Source organism: Dunckerocampus dactyliophorus, chromosome 18, assembly GCF_027744805.1.
Source record: "Dunckerocampus dactyliophorus isolate RoL2022-P2 chromosome 18, RoL_Ddac_1.1, whole genome shotgun sequence".
In the NCBI taxonomy this organism is placed as follows: domain Eukaryota; kingdom Metazoa; phylum Chordata; class Actinopteri; order Syngnathiformes; family Syngnathidae; genus Dunckerocampus; species Dunckerocampus dactyliophorus.
This window is the reverse complement of record NC_072836.1, coordinates 9,694,613-9,715,835: the sequence shown is the minus strand read 5'-3', so window position 1 is coordinate 9,715,835 and position 21,223 is coordinate 9,694,613. Positions and strand designations below refer to the sequence as shown.

At 41.5% G+C, this 21,223-nt stretch overlaps 4 protein-coding genes across 6 annotated transcripts; 2 read left to right on the top strand and 2 right to left on the bottom strand.

The window, feature by feature from the left end:
- Positions 1-1,531: 1,531 nt before the first annotated feature.
- Positions 1,532-5,798, bottom strand: fahd1 (fumarylacetoacetate hydrolase domain containing 1). The gene has a single exon (XM_054758964.1). It carries the CDS (start codon positions 5,589-5,591, stop codon positions 4,926-4,928), a length of 666 nt encoding a protein of 221 aa, XP_054614939.1. The 5' UTR covers positions 5,592-5,798; the 3' UTR covers positions 1,532-4,925.
- An 81-nt stretch (positions 5,799-5,879) lies between these two features.
- On the top strand, positions 5,880-13,688 carry LOC129170859 (hydroxyacylglutathione hydrolase, mitochondrial-like). 2 transcript variants are annotated; one of them, XM_054758954.1, is made up of 9 exons: positions 5,880-6,041; positions 6,869-7,053; positions 10,350-10,414; positions 10,522-10,639; positions 10,711-10,819; positions 10,948-11,051; positions 12,846-12,947; positions 13,018-13,097; positions 13,171-13,688. In XM_054758954.1, the coding sequence occupies exons 1-9, from the start codon at positions 5,975-5,977 to the stop codon at positions 13,268-13,270; spliced, it is 930 nt and encodes a 309-aa protein (XP_054614929.1). In that variant the 5' UTR covers positions 5,880-5,974; the 3' UTR covers positions 13,271-13,688. The 2 variants fall into 2 exon arrangements, with proteins under 2 accessions (XP_054614929.1, XP_054614930.1); XM_054758955.1 differs by having other exon boundaries at positions 5,892-6,041; positions 6,878-7,053.
- A 274-nt stretch (positions 13,689-13,962) lies between these two features.
- On the top strand, positions 13,963-16,616 carry hagh (hydroxyacylglutathione hydrolase). Of its 2 annotated transcripts, XM_054758961.1 has the most exons (9): positions 13,963-14,088; positions 14,242-14,376; positions 14,454-14,518; positions 14,584-14,701; positions 14,762-14,870; positions 14,948-15,051; positions 15,697-15,798; positions 15,886-15,965; positions 16,064-16,616. In XM_054758961.1, the coding sequence occupies exons 2-9, from the start codon at positions 14,272-14,274 to the stop codon at positions 16,212-16,214; spliced, it is 834 nt and encodes a 277-aa protein (XP_054614936.1). In that variant the 5' UTR covers positions 13,963-14,088; positions 14,242-14,271; the 3' UTR covers positions 16,215-16,616. The 2 variants fall into 2 exon arrangements, with proteins under 2 accessions (XP_054614936.1, XP_054614935.1); XM_054758960.1 differs by having other exon boundaries at positions 14,010-14,376.
- Positions 16,476-21,089, bottom strand: narfl (nuclear prelamin A recognition factor-like). The gene is made up of 11 exons (XM_054758946.1): positions 21,004-21,089; positions 20,413-20,508; positions 20,203-20,346; positions 20,008-20,137; positions 19,466-19,600; positions 19,246-19,364; positions 19,033-19,162; positions 18,890-18,962; positions 18,676-18,813; positions 18,446-18,603; positions 16,476-17,034 (listed from the first exon to the last, which is right to left on the bottom strand). The coding sequence occupies exons 1-11, from the start codon at positions 21,067-21,069 to the stop codon at positions 16,793-16,795; spliced, it is 1,431 nt and encodes a 476-aa protein (XP_054614921.1). The 5' UTR covers positions 21,070-21,089; the 3' UTR covers positions 16,476-16,792.
- Positions 21,090-21,223: the final 134 nt, after the last annotated feature.

The following is a 21,223-nucleotide window of genomic DNA, read 5'->3' as shown; positions in this document are numbered from 1 at the left end:
AGCCACAAATGAAGACGCTCGTGGGACACATTTTCCATCCTGCACCGCGGTCTCCTTGAATTGAGGGAAGAAACGCTGAGCACTTTGTGGGCCTCAAGTTGTGACTCCCAAACTCTAATTGACGAGAAAGTCATTTGGTTTCCGAGAGATCCTTCATAGTCAAAACAAATGAAGGAATGTTTACAGGACGCTTAGAGGACTTTACATTACGATGTGTGCGCTTTTACGAGGTCCCGACCACAAGTTGCCAAATGGATGCAACGTTCTCACACTAGAACGCATTCTTCCGGTTAAAAATAAGCCTCGTGCATGTGGAAGCGTACATAAGCTGTTTAGGATGTGGCTCCGAGGAATTCACCAGACACTTTTAACAGTTACATGTGTTCCATCGTGCACAGCACACTTTGGTCCTCCAGCTGGGCCTTTTGAACACAATGTGTGCACTCACTCAGCGTAAGTGTAAAGAGATTGGCACCTGGATTTCATGCATTTGCAGCAGAGTCCCCCCCCCACCCTGCATAATTACCCTGTAAAAAAAAAAAAAAGGATCTTAATCCACTGCATGGTTTTAATATTATTAATCATAGTAATATGCGGACGATGTGTTTGGAGATGCTTGACTTTATCTTGTATGTTATGGACAAAGTCTTGTGTGTGATTGCTTTCATGCATTCTCCCTGACTCACTTCCTCCAGTGTTTTTTTTTTTTTTTTTGGCAAAGAACAGCTTCACCACAGCAAAGACTGGTGACATTCAGCGCGGCACGCAACTTACAAAATGGTCATTTTCTGGCTACACACACACACACACACACACACTGCACGCTGCAGCAAGGGTAGTCTACTACAAGATTTCATCCTGGTATATTTAACCCTCGAGAGAGCTGGGACATTTTTGTGACGTTCAGTTTTATCTATCTTCAATGTGGAATACGCAAAAAACACAAAAAGCGACAAATTTGATCTGTGTGACTGAAAATGTCATCCCACGTTTGTCTTAACATAAACTAACAAAATCATTTATGTTAAGATTTCAATTTGGACTACTCACCTACTCACTTTTCTCACCCGTTTTCTGCAAGGGTGCCTTACATCTTAAAGTATGTATTGCTAGTAAAGTTTGGAATACTGTATATGTTTTTAACATAGCATTAGCTTGGCTTTTGTTTGTTTTTTTAGTTAATGAGCATAATTAGGGCAGTCAAAGTTACGTGTTAGCAAACCTTTTTGACGCGTGATTAAAGTCCGCACGTCCCGTTTGGTCCTCGGCCCACACCGTAGTCAGAGGAAACGCACCGGTGTGGCAGTTGACGTGGAGCCAAGCGGGAACAGGTAGTGAGCAGAAATGGACAGAGAAAAGTGCATTTTGAAGGGTAAGTTAGCTTCCAAGCCCTGGCAGGTGGCTCTCTTGACAAGACCAAAGTTATTTGTATCTGCTGTCGCTGAGAAGGTACTGGGGCACTGCACTAAAATTTGGGTTACGAGCTGCGAGTTACCGGCAGGCGTAGCTGAGGACAGCTATGTGGGGGCTTGTGTCAACGTGACAAAGGCGGAAGTGAGCGAGCGCGCACGGTAGATGGCAGTGAAGAATCTCGAGGGAATTTATTAGATTTATTATTATTTATTAGCCTTTATACCCGAACTGCTGTGTTTGTCAAAGATGACAAAATAAAAGGTCCATATTGAAAGACCCGCCGTGCCATACTTCCCACGTCGTTGAAGTCGCTAGACCGAGGGTTCGTTTGTGTGTGTGTGTAGTTCTGTAAGCTATTGACTGTTCGTACTTTATTTATTGTAAGTTGGCAATACGATAACACCCTGTTTTCATTTCACTTAGTCGGTGTGTGTTTTTGCAAACCTTTATTTGTAATGTTAGTCATGATTAGATTTCCTTGCCAATGTCTACATGTTGTACATTAGGTTTGCTTTTTATACATTGAGGTCCGGCTTGTGTTGAGCTGTTTACAAAAAACTTAATACTTAAAAAACAAACATTTTTATAATAGCCAACATATTATCCAGTTTCATGTTGATAGGTGTGTTCAAAACTTTTAAATGATATTTCCAAAGGTACACTTATTATACATAAACACTTCTTTCTGTGATTAATTGCGATCAATTGCGAGTTAACTATGGACAAACTGCGATTGATTGTGATTAAACATTTGAATCGATTGACAGGCATAATAATAATACTATTCTTATAATAGCATAATAATGATAATAATGAATACTTGATATGTGTATTCCTGTGGTTATAAAAGATAGATCTGTTTGACGTGAAAAAATAGCTTCGTAACGTTCATGAGGAGACACAGTTCATGTATTACATCCAGTTCGCATTTGCCATCAAACATTAGCGATATACAAGAATCGGAAGCGATTATGCAAAAGACAATGCAGCCGAAGTCAAGGCAACATATTAAAAAGGTTTCAGCAAAGGCCACATTTTCCATTTCATCATGAAATAATAGTTTTAAGAAGCGGACGTGTAGAAAACACTGATTTCTGTAGTGGCGTTTACGACGCGAAGCCAAGCCATCAAACCATCTACATAACTACCCGCTACAAGTTAAGAGAGAACTTTTTTTTTTTGTACATATAAGAATGTTACCGCTGAGTTAGCTTATCCATAATCAGAATAATAAAGATGAAAGTTGCATCTCCGTGTGTAGCTGGAAACGCCGCGGGGGGAACAAGAGCGAATCAGGAGGGGAGCTTAATGTCAGCTGACTGATGTCATATGACACCTACAAAGTGACGTTTATGCGATCGACCCAAACTACCATGGTGATCTACCGGTAGCTCGCGATCGACGTAATGGGCACCCCTTGTGTATACGTCATACCGTTGCCTTTCTGGAGTAATTTGTCACTTCAATAATTAACTAGACTTCAAGAACAATGTGGAAATACTCTACTTATAAGCATGTAGCTTGAACTATAGAGAGAGATTTAAATCTCTGCTAGAGCTGGTATGGAAGCAGGAACTTTTGTTTGCCACGTGATTTCCTGCGGCCTTTTTGGCTCGCTTAGCACCTGGTGTGATGTCACTGCTTCGATGGCCGCTCACAACTTCCTGCATGCTCTGAATGCTAAACCAGAACTGAGCTTTGGCTTTGAAGCCATTGTTTTTGCTTTTGTAATACATTCAAGTCGCACAGGGACGATGAAGGTTATGCATTAACTTTAAGCTCTCATAAAGCCTTTGTATGCGATACGACAGAAACATGCAGCAGTCAAATGGTTTTATAAGAAAGTATGTCAGCGTTTCTTAAATGCAAACACAAGTGCTTTGTGTGTTGTGACACGCCCTGCAGGTGAGTGAAGGTGATGTGCACGCACTCGTGTTACTTTTGATTGATCCTGAAAGCAGAGAGCCCTGTGGGAACGCTGTAACTGAACCCACAGCAGATGTTCCATCAGATCAATGGGACATCTAAAAAAGTTCAAATCTAAACGCATTAACAGAAATACAATCATTCTAAACCAGACAAAGTGGGTTGGAATGGAAAATAAATTTCACAGCGTATCCATCTTTTGTCCCGGAGCAGAAACCTGGTGTTCGAGCGTGACTCCATCAAACTCCTGGCGAGGGAAACAAGTCCTGACTGTGCCAAATGAGCAGCATGATGTGGTCCGAGTTTAGGAGCAGCCACATGTCGCCGGTGCCAAACCATTGGTTCTCTTAAGTCCTTGCACACAAGTTTCTCTCTCAACTTGAACTCCCATTTTACAGCACAGGGAAGCTTCCACCACATGAGTTCATCCTAATGGGATTATAAGACGGACCTTCTGTGTGGAGGTGTCTTACACATAAAACATGTTAATGGGGTAATAGCTTCAAAATACATTACGTTGGGTGTTTTATTGCTGCACGTGGGCTCATAATGATGATGACGACAAATATCAAATGCACATTCCTTCTGATTTTGCTGTATTTTTAAAAGAGTTAAACCTTGGTTTATATCCAATACGGGCATAAATTCCATCATGAATTGTGAACTTCTCACATGCTCTTATTTTTAAACCCTCATGCAGTTCCATAAGACCTTTGCCCCCCCCATGAAAAATGTATGGCACTTGACAGAACCATTTTTATCATTTTCTCAGTGAGTGCTAGTATATTGTTTATATACTGTGTATTTATTTATTTATACAATATTCTAGTGTCTACTTGAAGATTATAATTAAAAATCATTATAGTATAATAGAATATGTGATTTAAATGGCTAATTTCCTCACAAACACTGCGAGGAAAAAAGGCTATATAACATGTTAAATACAATAATTACTATCTTCTAACTACCTAAGTACATTCCTGCAGTTGTAAATCAAATTAATTCATTTATTTTCACAATGTTAATTGATCCCACAAGGGGAAATTCCGATATTAATTATATTTTATTTATTATTTTATTATATTTTATTCATATATAACATGATTATTACTTTTAGACCATATTTTAATAATGCTTAGTTAGATTTGTATTTAAAAAAAACTGTGTAACAAAATGGAAAATGATAATTTTCTCACAAACACGAGAAAAAGCCACAATAAGGTTATAAACATATTCCATTGTTTCAGTAGAATGAGTGTTATGAGCAGATATAAGCAAATCTGACACAAGCAAATATGTAATTTCACTCTTTTTTTGGAAATATTGTACCATTTTCTTCATTAAATCTGCACCTATGGGTGGGAGATGAATGGTGGTGTTGTCGTCTTTAGTTCTGATTAAAATCAAAACCTAAAAGGACATTAAACAAATCAAAAGTCCACTTTTTTGCTGGTTGAAGATTAACCGTGTCCATTACTGTACAATGAAAGTACAGTGAAAAGGTGGCCAACACTGCCATCTGCTGTCCACACATGGTATACACGTGGAACATGAGCTGAAACTTGAATTTTTAGTTGTTTTTTTAATTAAGTTGATTCTTGTCTGCCCACTCTGAAGTTCATCGTGATGACTCCATCAATACCTGCCTGCAGCTCGTCGTGCTGCTGCACAGCCGAAACTCCCTTGGGGGTCCCGGTCAGAATAAGGTCGCCCTCTTCCAGGGTGATGAAGTCGCTGATGTAGCTGATGAGATACGGGATGGAGAAGATCATCTGGGAGGTGCATCCACTCTGCCTCAGCTGGTCGTTGACCTTCAACCACAGCTTGACATTACCCGGCTCGGGGATTCGCTCCTTGGGGATGAACTCGCTGATGGGGCAGGAGGTGTTGAAGGCTTTGGCGAGGGTCCAGGGCAGACCTTTGGACTTGCAGTCGTCCTGGACGTCCCTTGCTGTCATGTCCAAGCACAACGCGTACCCGGCCACATGCTGCATAGCGACGGCTTGAGGGATTGCCGTGCCCCCCTTGCCAATCACCACGCCGAGCTCCACTTCATGGTGCAGGTTGCTGGAATAGAGGGGTATGAGGATGGGCGACCCCTCTCTAACATAGGCGGAAGGTGGCTTCAAGAACAGGACCGGCACCGTGGGAACTGCGTTTTTCAGTTCTTTGGCATGATCCACGTAGTTCCTGCCAACGCAAATAATCTTCCGTCCCCATTCCCAGAATCGGGAAATATTTCCTGCAGACATTATAGAGGGAAATGCGTAGACGCGTTCAGACTTTGTGCACCAGTCGAAGTCAACTTTGACCGACGATCTTGACTTGACTTCTTAATGCTTAAAGTACGGCAAGCCGTAAGGGACATGACGCTGTCTTAAAAACCTCAAAATGCACACTAATATGAATGGTTTCCGTTTTAGAACTACATTTAACCACCATTACACACTCAGGAATAACAAGATTATTTGTTGCTTTAATAATTAAGAAATGAAAGAGGTTTCACTCGCCCGATTCAACTCCCTCTAATTTGATTGGTAGAGCCTGGACGGTCAAAGGTGAAAAAGGCGGAACTAACTGAACCACAACCAAACTTTTCTGGTTTACGCTAACGTGATAAGGTTTGGCTGTTGTAATGTTATACAAATCACTGGTAGGGAGTGCCTGCACTCTAATAGGAGCTGCCACTGCCTTCAAATACGGTACGACAAAATTCTTCATATATTTTTAACACTGCTTGCGACTTTTGTGTTTTACCTTCATATTTGTTACGTTACGACGTGGTTTTCTTCCGCTTTGTGACATCTGAAAGAAGACGGGATTTTCTTGTCTTGACGGTGCAACTCTCTTACTTGACTTAAACGACTAGTTTTAAATTAATTTTGGTTAGTTGAGTGAATGAAATACTTGTCATGGTCGTGTCCAGCTGTCTGAAACACACAACACAAAAACGAATTACGTCACATGGAGAGAGACATGTTACATTAAAATGTTCTCTCTTCTCTTCTCGATTAATGTCCCCATTAATCGACTGTTGCTTTTCTAAAACATTTACTAAGTGGAAAGGAAAGCAACACTGGTGTATAAAGAAGTTAACCACTGTTAATAGTAAAATAGTCAAACTTAAGATAAATTGCGATAGCGTACTGACAGATGAGTGACATCAGCAGCTATGCATTGTGAACATATTCTGTTCTGCATTCATTATTAGTGATGTCCCCCTAATGTACTGAGCAGCAAGGACAAAAGCATGTGGACTGTTTTTCCTATGTTGCTGGAATTTTAAAAACCACTTGAAAACCAAAGAGAAAGCAAATCCACAGTCCTTCATACGCTCACAGAACCGAAACCAAATATAGAAGCATATTTGTCGTTAAAACATTTGGTCAAACTCAGAATTGTTTGACTTCAGGGACATTTAACTTTAAATTAACAACTTTTTTTAATGCATCATGCTTTTTAATATTCTTTATAGTCATTATACATGTGCAAACAGAGTGATTACATTGACTCTTGTGCCCCCATGAAGCACCTGTAGAAGTCAAGGCCCAAGCAGCGGCTCTCCTTCACAGCGCAGTGAGGAAAACATCATTGGTGGACCAAGCCAACATGAGGGTTGAGCTTCTCCCAGCTCTCACTGACAACTACATGTACCTCCTCATCGACACAGATACCAAAGAAGCAGCAATTGTCGACCCTGTGGAGCCTATAAAGGTATGTTTTATACTTTTAATACTCTTAATTGTATGTGGGCATTGATAGGAAGCAGAGGGAACCCATCACAGCCGTCCCTCGCCACTTCGCGCTTTGAGTTTTGTGGTTTCACCCTACCACGTTTTCATAGTATATATAGTAATTAATAAATCATGCTGTTTCATGCTTGAGTACGGCCTCCGCACATTTGAGCTTGTTTATATATTTTGTTGCCTAAGTTAAGCACTTTTTAGCATTAAAAATACCAAAAATAACTAAAACACAAATAAATATAAGGTATTCAAAGCTAGGAGAAAATAATTCAAGCAGCACGACCACATGAGGGGCTTTTTAAAGACCACGCTGATCCACTGGCATTCCCTGATGATGAAATTATCCATCTATAAAATAGATTTTCAGACGAGGGATTATGCTAGATATCCTCTGCAGCACAGGTGCCCCTCAGGGTACGGTGCTCTCCCCTTTCCTCTTCACCCTCTACACCTCGGACTTCACACACAACTCCACACAGTGTCACATCCAGAAGTTCTCCGACGACACAGCCATCGTTGGTTGTGTTTCAGAGGGGAATGATCTGGAATACAGGACGGTCATCAGGGACTTTGTCAGCTGGAGTGAGCTTAACCAGCTGCAACTCAACACCAGCAAGACAAAGAAGATGATCATTAACTTCCAGAGGAAAACATCTCACTTCACACAGGTGTACATCCAGGGAGCGGACATAGAGTTGGTAGACAGCTACAAATTCCTGGGTGTTCACCTTAACAACAAGCTGGACTGGTCCGTCAACACCCACGCCCTCTACAAGAAGGGCCAGAGTCGCCTCCACCGACTGAGGAGACTGAGGTCCTTTGGTGTGTGCAGGAATCTCTTACGGACCTTTTATGACTCTGTGGTGGCCTCAGCCATCTTCTATGCTGTGGGCTGCTGGAGAGGGGGCAGCATGGACAGGGACAGGAGCAGGATCAATAGGCTGATCAGGACAGCGAGCTCTGTACTGGACGGTCCTCTGGACTCCGTGGAGGAAGTGGGGGAGAGAAGGATGTTGGCTAAGCTGACATCCATCATGGACAACACCTCTCACCCGCTACATGACACTGTTGTTTCCATGGGCAGCTCCTTCAGCAGCAGACTGTTACACCCACGGTGTAAGAAGGAGAGGTTCTGCAGGTCCTTCATACCGACCGCTGTCAGGCTCTACAACACCTGCACCACCTGAACCATGTTGTAGTCACTATGTATTCTTTACACTGTACTCTTTACTTGCGTATCTTGCTTGCTTGCTGCTGTAACAAGTACATTTCCCCGCTGTGGGATAAATAAAGTACATACATACTTTTTGAGCCGAGCGCCAGGAATATAATGCAATATGAGATATTAATTCACCCAATGTTACTATATGTATATGTCACATCAGTCCTTGTGACGACTCAACCTGTTGGTCGTCTTGTATTGCAATATTTGCTGGAGGATTAAGCACTTTGAGGCATCAGTCAACTGCAGTACAACACTGCATTTCAACAAAAAGGTAAAAGTTGTCACAAAGGAAAAGTCGCCACAAAACACGTCAACACTGCCGCGAAGTGGTCACCACGAAGTACAAGCATGTCTCATGATCACACTGACGCAAGTCATCAGCCGACCTGGTACTTATTTGTCACAGATCACAACATAATTCATTATTTCACTTGGACATGGCCATGAATAAACGGATCAGTGTAAAGGGCAATGTGAGTCAATGTCATTGCACAGAGACACAGTAAAAAAAAAAAAAAAAAATCCAAACATTTATAGCCTGTGCACACTCGATGTTCGATAAAACACACACACACACACATTCTATTAAATATGAAAACACTCATCACAGTCGTGTGTGGAACCAATTAACTGCGATAAACGAGGGATTACTGCATACGTAGTATAAAACAACTGAAGTTTTTAAGTTGAATAAGGATTTGGAGAGCATGAGAAAGTAGAAGGGAATCTGTAGCTCTCTTTTACCCCTTTTCCACTGTGACTGGTTTGGAGGTAGTGCAGAGGAGGTTTTCAGAGCTTTGGTTTTCCATTATCATGACTCCAACAGCAGTGCTGTACTGGTGCTGTATTTTTTTGGGGGTTTGACCCTGGCTCCAAAAGCTTGCTGGGCTGAGTGCTGAACCGTTTGCATAATGAAGTGTGGGAGGTGTTAGGTGTCAGGTAAATACTCGCCAGTTACCTCCATTTCAACTCCATGGACTCGTTTTTTGTAAATACTGTATGAGCGCCAGAGCAGACTTTAATCTAGCCAGCAAATGCTGGAATTTTACTGTCCTGTTACGCAAATGTCTGAAAATATTTAATAGAAATACACCGTCCATCAAACAATGCGGTGAATGATGTGGAGGATTGTTAAAATTGAAATTTGTTCGCACATTTTTTCATATTAATTGCTGTTGTGAAGATGTGTGTTTCCACCGCATACAAGTTAGAAAGTCACCATCTAGGTTTATTCCTTTAAGACACACCCATGTTCCTTTTTAAGATTATGTTGTTTATGGTTATTTGTAGCATACAATTGTGCATCGGTTGTGGAGAGAAGTATTTTATTATGGAGAGGAGGGAGTGTTTCATCTCTGTGACAGAGCTGTGTTTGGTCATTAACGTTCAACAGCAAACACTGTAGTCTTACATAAGTTATCTTTTACTTGGATATCACACATAGTAGCTGTATTTTTTTTTAATTATTGATTTTTGTGGAAGCTTAATAATCTTCAAAATAAAAGCTCCAGGCAAGTCATTGCTGTTCATCCGGATGTAAAATGCTGATCTCCCTTTTGTTATTTCCTGATCGGAGGTGTAACCCTTTTGACGTAGTGGCATGGCGCCCCAGGACATCTGGGGTAGAGTCTGTTCATGGCCAACACTGTTTCTGAACTAAATCTGCACCTGCACCAAAGTTCACTGCTGTGGGAAAAGGGGTTATTTGACCACATGGTTATGCATGAACAAATGTATTGCACAACACAGAGGCAACAGAACCAATTGTGTTAAAGGGCAAGCTGCAATAACACCACGTGAGTTCATTGTAAACAACTGTACGGCAAGTGTAACACACAGGGGTGTCACACCAACAGCCGAGTTGCGCTACCAACATTTTAAAGCGCATGCAGGGCAAGATAAAGCTGCTGACTAATGCTTGGAATGCAGCTACTGCCATCTTGTGGAGTTAATAAAAAAACAAGTTTTTCCTGTTGATATTTGGATGAAACCTAAGCGGTCTCTTGGAATGCTAATGTTTGGTCATTGCTTATTTACAGGTTGTGGAGGCAGTCAGAAAACATGGCGTCAAACTCACAACAGTCCTGACCACCCATCACCACTGGTAGGCTGCAAGAATACTTCCATTACCATTGGCCTACTTTATATTTATAGTAGCATTTTAAATGTCCAGCATGAGTGTTGGAAGTGCTCATTTTTTCCTTTCCTCAGGGATCACGCTGGAGGCAATGAGAAGATGTTGAAGCTCATTCCAGGGCTGAAAGTCTACGGAGGCGACGATCGAGTGGACGCTCTAACGAAGAAAGTCACTCACTCCCACAATTTCAAAGTAAGATGCATAACCAATAACAGCAGTGGTATCATTGGTATCAGTTTATATCAATTTATCTCACCTACTAGCTTGGATCACTTAACGTCAAATGTCTGTTCACGCCATGCCACACGACCGGCCACATCTGCTACTATGTGACCAAAGACGACAGCTCTGAGCCTCCAGCAGTTTTCACAGGTAAAACCCATCCAGGTAGCATCAATTACAGATCCAATGTTTTTCATCTGTCTTACCTGATCAATCAGTTTTGGAAGTTCCTTGTCATATATGCCTTCAAGCGTAATGTTCTTTTTTTCTACATGCAGGGGACACGCTGTTTGTGGCTGGATGTGGGAAATTCTTTGAGGGGACTGCAGAGCAAATGTATAAAGCCTTGATTGACATTCTGGGTCGCCTGCCTGCTGAAACGGTATCTAGCAATCAAATATGCCATCAGAGAAAAGCTGGTCTTTTCTGTGACAGTGTTGTTGATATTTGGAATACATTTTTACATACACTTTTTTTTTTAACATCATGAGTCTGGGGAAGGTGAAGTGTGTTGCTCTTGTGCTAGCAATGCTTTGAGGAACACTGTACTGAGTCTCGCACGAAGGGTCTGTTACGTAAAAAATACATCACCATTAGGTTGCGTCCTGGTCAGCCCAACACCGGGCAACCAATAAAGAATGCACAATATCATTTTTCCATGACAGTTTGTGTGTGTACAGAAAAACTAAAGAACCGGTGAGGCACTTGTTAATCACACTGAAACACATATAAAAATGTCACAATTGTTTTTTTTGTTGTTGTTTTTTTTAACCCTTTGACTTAAAACTCATTTATTTACTCATAAAAGTGCAAGTCAAAGACTGTAAATTAGAGCATTTTTAATGTAAATGTTATAATTGAGATTTCCCTAAGTGCTGCCATGAAATATACCATCCATTTATTTTTTATGCTGCTTATCCTCATTAGGGTCGCAGAGGTATGCTGAAGCCTATCCCAGCTGACTTCGGACGAGCGGCGGGGTACAGAGACAACCATTCACACTCACATTCATACCTATGGACTATTCAGAGTCGCCAATTAACCTAACATGCATGTTTTTGGAATGTGGGAGGAAACCGGAGTCTTCCCGACCTCCTGAATGTTTGGCCAACATGCTAACCACTCGGCGTATCCCAAAATGTGATTTTTCTTGCAAAGTCGTTTTTTTTTTTTTATCATAAGCTGAAACAGAAGAAGTGATACTTCTTTTTTTAATATGCAAACTGGTTAGAAAATAGCAACTTTAATTTTTGCTTGCTATGTCATGCTTTTGGTACCCCTTTCAGGAGAATGACCCACATGTTTTGGCTAATAATAGGCCGTATTCAACCACGAAACAGCATGATTTATGGATTAATATATTTTTTAAAAACCGTGATTGAGTGAAGCCCTGAAGCAGCGAGGGACGACTGTATCGTGCGTTCACCGATTTTAATAACAGATGAACTAGTAGCTTATCGGAAGTGCAGAGAGACGTCTTGCATTGTGCTTTTAACTTTCTTTGGAGACATGGCGTAAGAAGAAGTTAACCGCAATTACCGATTTAAAAACGCGTACGTACAGATTAGCTCATTTCCCACATTCTTCTTTTATTGTAGTTGACGTCGACTTGGCCATATTGTACTCTTCTTACAGTTCTAGGGTCATCATCACATTTTTCCTGGTATGTTTCTGTGGTGGGGCGCACGGTTGCTGAATGGTTAGCATGTTGGCCACATAGGAGATCGGGAAGACCTGGGTTTGAATCTGTGGAGTTTGCATGTTCTCCTCGTGCGTGCGTGCGTGCGTGGGTTTTCTCCGGGTACTCCGGTTACCTCCCACATTCCAAAAAAACATGCATGTTAGGTTAATTGGTGACTCTAAATTGTCCATAAGTGTGAATTGTTGTTTGTCTATATGTGCCCTGCGATTGGCTGGCGACCGGTCCAGGGTGTACCCCGCCTCTCGCCCGAAGTCAGCTGGGATAGGCTCCAGCATACCCCACGACCCTAATGACAATAAGCGGCATAGAAAATGGATGGATGTTTCTGTGGTAGCATTATGAAACACATTTAAAAGCCCTTTTAGATGTTTACTGAACTGATGCTTTGTACAACTTTAGAGGCACCTTTTTTTTAAGTTAAAAAAAATTGCGTGACTGTGTGAGAGTATTTAAATGAGTTCATTTCTGTTTAAGCGTGTCTACTGTGGTCATGAGTACACCGTCAGCAATCTGAAGTTTGCACGCCATGTGGAACCAGACAATGAAGTCATTCAGAAGAAGCTAGCATGGGCAAAGGTATTTCATATCTTGACTGTCACAGCCGAGCATCTGTCACATGACTGATTCTGACATTTAAACTTCGTAGGAGAAGTGCAGCAATGGAGAGCCTACAATCCCATCCACTTTGGAAGATGAATTCACCTTTAACCCATTTATGAGAGTGAAGTATGTTGATGAATGTTACACACATGCACGGTACTTTTGGTTGCAGATACACTCATTTATATTTTCTATTTAGAGAGAAGCCAGTCCAAGATCATGTCAAGCAGACCGATCCAATCGAAACAATGAGGAGTCTCCGGAAAGAGAAGGATGGCTTCAGGGTGCCAAAGGAGTGATGCTCTGTGCACGCGAGACTCTTTCCGCCCAACAATAATGCAATATGTTCATACGATAAGATTCATCTGCAAATAATCTTCCAATTTTCACTCAGTATCAATCCAAGTACGCACTAACTATAATGCAAGGCTGTATGTTAGCAGTCATTTTAAAGTTTCAGTTGTTTGACACGTTTGTTTTAAAGGAATATATGGCCATTGGGTGATTGCTTTACATGAGGAAAATGGTTTTAGTCTATTTAGTTTGTAAATATTGATGTAAAAAAAAAAGGCATAATTTGATGGTGATTTCTTTATAGTTTTTGAAACCATGTTTTATTTTAAAGCTCCTCTTATGTCTTGCTATAATATGAGAGGTTTTCATCTGGTAAAGAGTAACTGTCTACTCATTTGGTGTGACTGCATTAAATGTTTGATGCACTGAATTCTATTTGCATGACTGCGTTTTTAAAATATATATGCAGAAAGACACGTGTTGTGTCTTGCATTACCTAAAACAAACTACACAATAATGCTAATTTCAGCATTTTGACCTGAAGCTTATTGCACATCGCCAAGGTCTTTAATGTTATTTATAGTTCTGTTTGATATATTTACACAATACCTAAATTTAAATTATATGGGGAAAGGTTTAAATTTGTAGCTATGCTAGTTCGACGGGAATCGCTGTACGTTTAATATTTCTAACTCGATTAAAATGTCTTGGTATTTGTTGTTTACGTAAACTGGGTGATCTCGCGAGATGTTAGAGCGGAAATGTAGTTTGCCCACTTGCTTCACAACGGGCCACTTTTATTAGTTCTCAATAAAAGTAACAGGTAACTATAAGTTCGTGTGTACAGAATTAACTTTGTTGTTAACTTCTGAGTATTTACGTCGCGCCACAGTACCTGTGGTAATGTGTTTTAGTACACAAGCTTCCATTTGTTAGCCTAGCCTAGCTTGTCATTTACCATACGCTCTATTATTAGACTAAGTGCGCATGCGTATGAAGTGGTACCATGAAGGTAAAGGTGATCTCCATCCTGGAGGACAACTACATGTACTTGGTGATTGAGGAGCAGAGTAAACAGGCATTAGCTGTAGACCCTGCAGTTCCTCACCGGGTAAGACACACTTTAACCTTCATCAAGTGTTGTTTTGCAACTTTTATTTTCTCTTATCAATTATTTCCCCCCATAAGCTGCTGGAAATAGTGAAGAGAGAGGAGTTGACTTTGGTGGCTGTTCTCACCACACATCATCACTGGTACAGTGCATGTGTCTATCCATCCTCATGGGTAATGTAACTAATTCTGATTATGCACTGGTCAGGGACCATGCCCGAGGGAATGAAGCTCTGCAGAAGGAGGTTCCTGGCTTGAGGGTGTATGGAGGAGATGATCGCATCGGGGGCTTGACTGATAAAGTGACAGACGCTCAGGAACTCAAGGTATAACACAATAAGAAGTACACTTTGGTTCCCAAGTAGTCACATTTTCTCCATTTGCAGTTCAACTCCATCAACGTGAGATGCCTGTTTACTCCATGCCACACATCTGGCCACATGTGCTACTTTATCTGGGAGGACGAGTGCTCGGATGCCCCTGCTGTGTTCACAGGTCTTTAAACCGTACCACCATGTACCAATCTTCACCTGTTCTCGTATGCTTACCGGTCATTCTTATGGTTGCCACAGGGGATACTTTGTTTATCGGAGGATGCGGCAAGTTCTTGGAGGGCACGGCCGAGCAGATGTACCATAATCTCACGCAGGTGCTGGGCTCCTTGCCTCAAGATACTGTAAGTAGAAGCCTCCTTGTCCTTGATGTCGCCTTAAGACATCACAACAGTGAATTTATTGAGTAGTCAGTGTACAGCTTAGAAAGCAATATGGATTTCCTATCCACTGAAAATGAGTCAACACTAATTTTTGCCTAAAAGTTGGAAATACGAGTGAGTACACTTCACAGTCAACATGTCTAAATTGTGTCCAAGCATCAATATTTAGCATGAGCACCAGTGTGATCTTGCACTGCCCAATCCTCTTGGAAATGGAATTCACCAGAGCTGGACACCAACATTTTCCGTCAATAAACCACAGCTCTCCAGTGCTTGCAGCACTCATGCATGTGTGTTGAGTGATTTACAGTAAATTATGTTGAGTCATGTAAATCTATATTGATGTACAACCTATACACTGACTACTCTGAAGTATATCCAAGTTTAATTTGTATAATATTGTCCCTTGAAAAGATACACTGTATGTGTTGCTGAAACATGTGGAATGTGTACTCACTTTTGTGAGATACAGTACATGCCACATGATGTGGTATGCTCTGGATTATGAGCTTCTCCGTTTTTTTCCCCACATCACTCTGAATCTGATTCCCATTTCCTGTTCTTGAATGCTCCAAGCCTTTGTGATGGTGTGTTTTTTGATCATAGAAAGTGTTCTGCGGCCATGAGTACACCATAAAGAACTTGAAGTTTGCTTTGCTGGTGGAGCCTGACAATGAGAAGGTTAAAGAAATGCTCATTTGGGCCAGGGTGAGACATGATATATAATGTATTTCAATAATGCATGATTTTGTTCTGGGTTTTGTTACTGTGTGCCCTTACTGCACTTGTTCGTAGGCAAGAGATGACGACGACAAACCCACAGTGCCATCGACCCTACGGGAGGAGTTTGAATACAACCCTTTTCTTCGTCTCACGTCTGTTCGGCCTTCTGTAACACGAGTCAGACATCCATCCATCCATTTTCTGTACCGCTTGTGAGTCACACATGCCCTTGTCATTTTTTTTCTTGTAGGGAGGAGAGGGTGCAGAGGTTCACGGGTAAGACAGACCCCGTGGAGGTGCTGAGAGTCCTTCGGAAAGAGAAGGACAAATTCAAGAAGCCCAAGGAGAGACTTCCTCACCATGCCTTGCTGGCTTTGGAATGGGGGCTGCTTAGACCCTGAGGTCCAGCTCCATCCATGCTCCAAATGAATGGTGGGACCTAATGATTATGAAATGTCTGCACAAAAAGGCCAGTATAAAACCACTAATAATATTATTTAAAAAACTATGGTCAGGTATTTTAAGCCTATTATGCACAAATGAAGTAAACTAGGCCACTTTTCCGAAAGCAAGCTCCTCATAATAAATTTGTTATGTCTAAATAACTGGAATTTGGACAGCATATAAGCTTATGTTTATTATTTTTTTTACATAATTCATGCTTATACAGTCAGTTAACTCCTACTCATACTGTAATATACTCTTCAGCGTTCCATTTACAAGTAGGCTTTATGGAGCAGGATGCTGGTATGTTGAGCTCATCAACAAATATTAAAATCATATCAACCAAACATTTTTGCTTAATGTTTTATTTGGTCAAAATATGTTTATTAAATTAACTATTTCCAAACTACTTAATGTTTCTACATTTCAGAATATAATATACATCATTTACTGTAAATTGGCATTGATGTCATGGATGTTAGGATGTCAAACACTGACGGAAGGTGTCACAAGTCATTGGACGGTTGTGGTGTCATCACCATTTCATAGTGAGTCCATTGGTCATCTTCTCCACCGTGTGGTACCGCGTGTGCAGCAGCTCTTTGGCGCGCTCCTCACCCACGCTGTGCAGCCACGACTGGTACAGCTCGGACACGTATGAGTCATCCTCCGGCGCTTGAGGTTGTTCTGCTTTGTAGAGTTCCTCCACCTTCTGGAGGAACTCTTTTGGGTTCTGACCTGGAGGTGGTTTCACCTGCCCGCCCCCATTGAGACATCCTGGGGATTAATCAACAATGAAGGGTGAGTCCATCCCATGATGATGAAAGTAACCGTTAAGTGCTATGTGGGTAGCATAAAGGTATTACAATAAGAGTTTATTGAAGTAAATTATCATAAGTTTGCAGAGTTTTTACATAAAGTTACAACAACCTGTCTCGACAACAGGTACATTAAGATCTTAAACTAAAAATGAAAAAAATCTGGAGCGAGCTGAAACGCTAAACTGCCAAGCGCCAGCCTCAAAACCCTCAGGATTTGGAGAGTAACTGCAAGACAAGTTCTGAGTGGGGGTCAAATACTTATTTCAATCAAATACAAACTCACAACCTGTATTTAATAGGGGTGTCATGAGACACTCCGTTCACAAGATGAGACGATACACGAGACAAGACGAGATTTTAACATTACTTTTTAAAAGTACAATGAAAAAATGTACAAAATTAGGGCTGCCAAATGATAACATTTTTTAACAAAATTAATCAGTTTTCCACTTAATTAATTGTGATTAATCACCATTTGCAACTGTGTGAAGTATGCCAATTTTTACTGTATTTTATGAACAAAAAGATAAATGACACAATTACATATACATTTTTATGTATATACAGCTCCAAATAAACTAAAAATTTAACTCAAGCTGAAAGATAGCACACATGTCTGAAAATCTATTTGCCTAGTTTCTTTAATAGCAGCACATTTGAATCACATTTTAACCATGTTACTATGAGCAATGAAGAGTTGCGTTCAAAGACACTAAGTAATTGAATTCACGTTTTGAGTGTTGATGTATTTTCTGGGATTTCCGGGCATACTTAAATGCATCAAATTGTACTTCCGCGGTAAGAGTTAGGTTAGTGAGTGATAGGAATACCCACTTATGGTTTTTCTTTGTCTTTCTGTTTATTTAGACCACACATACACACATAATTAAGACATGATTGTGATTTTCGAAGTGTCCCTGAATGCATCACGCCGCAGACAAAGGGGCTCACTCTGTTCATGCCGTTGTTCTATGGAACAAACGTGCCAATGTGCTGAAACCAACCATCTTCCTGCCTGTTTGGAGGCGGGAGACGAGGAAAACAGACATGCATGCACATGGCGATATATATTAAGGACGGCAAAATTATCCATTTGATTTTCATGTATTGTGCGATTAATTCATTATCGTACCAGACCTAGTGCCCACGACACATTTTTTTCTGAATGAGACATCTTGTCCCGTTTTAATCTCGCGAGATCTTGTGACAGCCCCAGTATTTAATGCTACTTTTTCTGGATTTTTTGTTCATACTCAATAAACCTGCCATAAAAATTCTAAACTGTCCACATATTTGTAAGGGGGTAAACTTACAACACCAGCATTAATTAGTGGTAGTGGATGTTTTGTGTAGTTTAACATTCTTACCTGAGGGACAGGCCATGACCTCCACAAAGTGGTACGGTGACTTCCCCCTCTTGAGTTTCTGCACCAGGTTCTGGATGTTGCGAAAGCCATATGTTGAAGCAAAACTCAGCACAACTGTGCCGTCTTTCTCCAGCGTCACCTCCTGGAAGTCCTTATTCCTGAGGAAGACGCATGGAGGAATAAGCTTGAATCCTTTACGACAGCTTCAGATTTATTCTTGGGAGACTCACCTGAGAGTCTTGTAGGTGAGTTCCTTGATGTCGTCCCCAAATATTTGCTTGGCTGCGTAGGTGAAGACGTGATGGAGGTAACCGCCTGAGCCGCTCCCGGCGTGGCTCAGGAACTCACCGTCTCTCACGCTACTGAACCTGGACAGAAGGCAATGTCAGCTAATGTGCTACACCAACTTGTACAAAACACCACATGGAGTGCCACAGGACTTACAGTGTATCTAGAGGCGCAGCCTGTACATCACTAAGAGACACGTGTTCCTCCTCGAGCATTCTCTGGACTTCCCCTATGATGAAAAGATGACGTTTCACATTCACACGATACCAATTTTGCCATGTTGTGATTGGAGTGTGTACCGGAAGTGATGACGCAGTCCACTTCTCTGCTCTCAGCGTTGTTCAGGTAGAAGTCTGACCTCGAAGCCTCCAGTTTCTTATCGAAGCAGGGCATCACCGCCACATGGTAGATTTGCTGTGGACTCAGACCCTGACACGTAACGCACAAAACCAGTGGCACATTGAGAAGCAATAAGAGAAACAAGAAGTATGGAAGTAGATCTGTATCAATACTTCTTGTTGTGCAAAATAGCCTTTAACCAGCGAGCCCATCATCTGCTGAGGGGAGCGAGTGGTACTGATGTAAGGAAGAACAAACTCGCCATGTGTCTTCTCTGCATAGCAGATCCAACCTGATCAAAACAGACAAAGTGGGGACAATTTGAATGTAGTAGACTGGTGAGGAGAGCTTCTTGGTATTATATACTGTGATATGTCTTTTCAGTAGCTTTACCCGGACATGCTGATGTCAACATGGGCAGGGCTTTGCTGTCCTGCTCCTTCCTTTGGAAACGCTCCACAAACTCTCGCTGGCTCTCCAGCAGGCTGAAGGTCCGACTGAAGCTTGTGTCAAACACATGGTGAACGCCTACAAAACCAACACAGTGACCTCCCCTCAATGAAAATACACCATCTAGTGACTTCAGGTAGGTATCCAAAGGCAAAAATGTTAGTTAAATATCCTCCATTTGGCAGGAACGCTGCTGTTTTTAAGGACTTACTGGAAAAACGGTAGTCAAAGATCCTCTATATGTCAGGACCACTGCTGTTTTTAAGTACCGTACCTACTGCAAAAACACTAAAGGTCCTTTATTTACAGGAACGCTCTGCTATTTTAAGGACCTACTGCAAAAATGCTAGTCAAAGATCCTCCATATGTCAGGAACGCTCTGCTGCTTTTAAGGAAAAAGTATCAAATATCCACTATGTGACACACGTGCTCTGCTCGTCTGAGGAATCTGCTGCAAAATCCCAAGTTTTGAACAGAATCCTCACCAAGGCCTTTGAAGAAAGATGTGAGCCTCCTCCCAGCGTCACTGCTGCTGAGGCCAAAGAATGCGGCGAGGGAGGCCCTTGACTGAGGTGACACGGACACCACCACCACCTTCTTCTCCGTCTCGCTCCCCTGTGAAAGAAGCGTGTTTGTAAAGTAACTATGCATAGACATGATGCAACCACGGCACTCTCTACCTTGTTGTTACGTAGCACTTTGAGGAGCTCCTCGTGGCTTTGCTGCGTGATGAGGACGCTTTCAGCAGAGGTGATACAGCCGCTACAGGCCAAACAGTCATTCAGTGTAATCTTTGCTTTCTCCAGCTTCTGCTTATGGCCCTCCTATGAGCAAAAAAGTCACAACACCACTCCAAAATACAGAAGATTAGGCATTACTACGATACTCACTTGGTTGATTTGGACATAAGTGCCATCATCTTCTATCTGGATTTTTGCCACAGATTTGCGGGTTTTCTTCTCTACCTTGACAGGTTTGACACATTCCTGCAAAACGTACAGAAAATATAGAATACACTGAGAATCTACTGCTACGGAAGCCCAACAAAATGCAGTAGAAATGTCCAGAAATTGGTCAAATTAGGTATAGGGTATTTTGACTATTCTTCAATAAGATGACTTCACTATACAACAAGATGTTTCCCACTGAAATCCACATGACTGCAACCTTCAGCTACATGTTGCGCAGTTAAGTCGACGCTACGATTATCCAACGGGAAGCGGACAAACAAACGCGTTACCTATGGTTTATCATAAAATTACTTCATATCTTGATGTCAGTCACAAAATGACATTGTGTAAAATGTATGTCCGTGAAAAATTACTACGGTTTGTATGTTATCACTCGATCAAACAATGTCAATGACATAACAGGCAATAATTAGCATTAGCTGTGTTTATAATCGGCTTAACTCTTTCGTTAGAGGTCCGTTTCACAAAACAAATCCCGCGTGAAAAGATGTCAAAGTATGTTTTTAAAACCTGAGACGGTGTGATAAAATCGTCGAGATCTGTCAACTGCAGCACACCGCTGAAGAGAGACGCCATATTTGGTGCCGTAAAGTGATTCGTTGTTTACCTTTGTGTCGTAAAGTGTTTGTACTCCAGCAGAGGGAGTACTGTTAATCGATTTTATTCCGTCTCCTGTCATCTTCATTGAACCCAATACGTCAACACTTATTTTGAAAACAGTCCAGTACAG

Bases quoted from the DNA above. Each gene is read 5' to 3' on its own strand.
- narfl (XM_054758946.1), bottom strand. From the start codon at position 21,069: ATGGCGTCTCTCTTCAGCGGTGTGCTGCAGTTGACAGATCTCGACGAT. The intron at 20,509-21,003 runs GTTTTAAAAACA...TACGTTTTGCAG, and splicing joins ATTTTATCACACCGTCTCAG to GAATGTGTCAAACCTGTCAA. The intron at 18,963-19,032 runs GTACACACTCCA...TTTTCATCATAG, and splicing joins GGACTGCGTCATCACTTCCG to GGGAAGTCCAGAGAATGCTC.
- LOC129170859 (XM_054758954.1), top strand. From the start codon at position 5,975: ATGTTATACAAATCACTGGTAGGGAGTGCCTGCACTCTAATAGGAGCT. The intron at 10,415-10,521 runs GTAGGCTGCAAG...TCCTTTCCTCAG, and splicing joins CTGACCACCCATCACCACTG to GGATCACGCTGGAGGCAATG. The intron at 13,098-13,170 runs GTATGTTGATGA...TTTTCTATTTAG, and splicing joins AACCCATTTATGAGAGTGAA to AGAGAAGCCAGTCCAAGATC.
- hagh (XM_054758961.1), top strand. From the start codon at position 14,272: ATGAAGGTAAAGGTGATCTCCATCCTGGAGGACAACTACATGTACTTG. The intron at 14,377-14,453 runs GTAAGACACACT...TCCCCCCATAAG, and splicing joins ACCCTGCAGTTCCTCACCGG to CTGCTGGAAATAGTGAAGAG. The intron at 15,052-15,696 runs GTAAGTAGAAGC...TTTTGATCATAG, and splicing joins GCTCCTTGCCTCAAGATACT to AAAGTGTTCTGCGGCCATGA.
- fahd1 (XM_054758964.1), bottom strand. From the start codon at position 5,591: ATGTCTGCAGGAAATATTTCCCGATTCTGGGAATGGGGACGGAAGATT.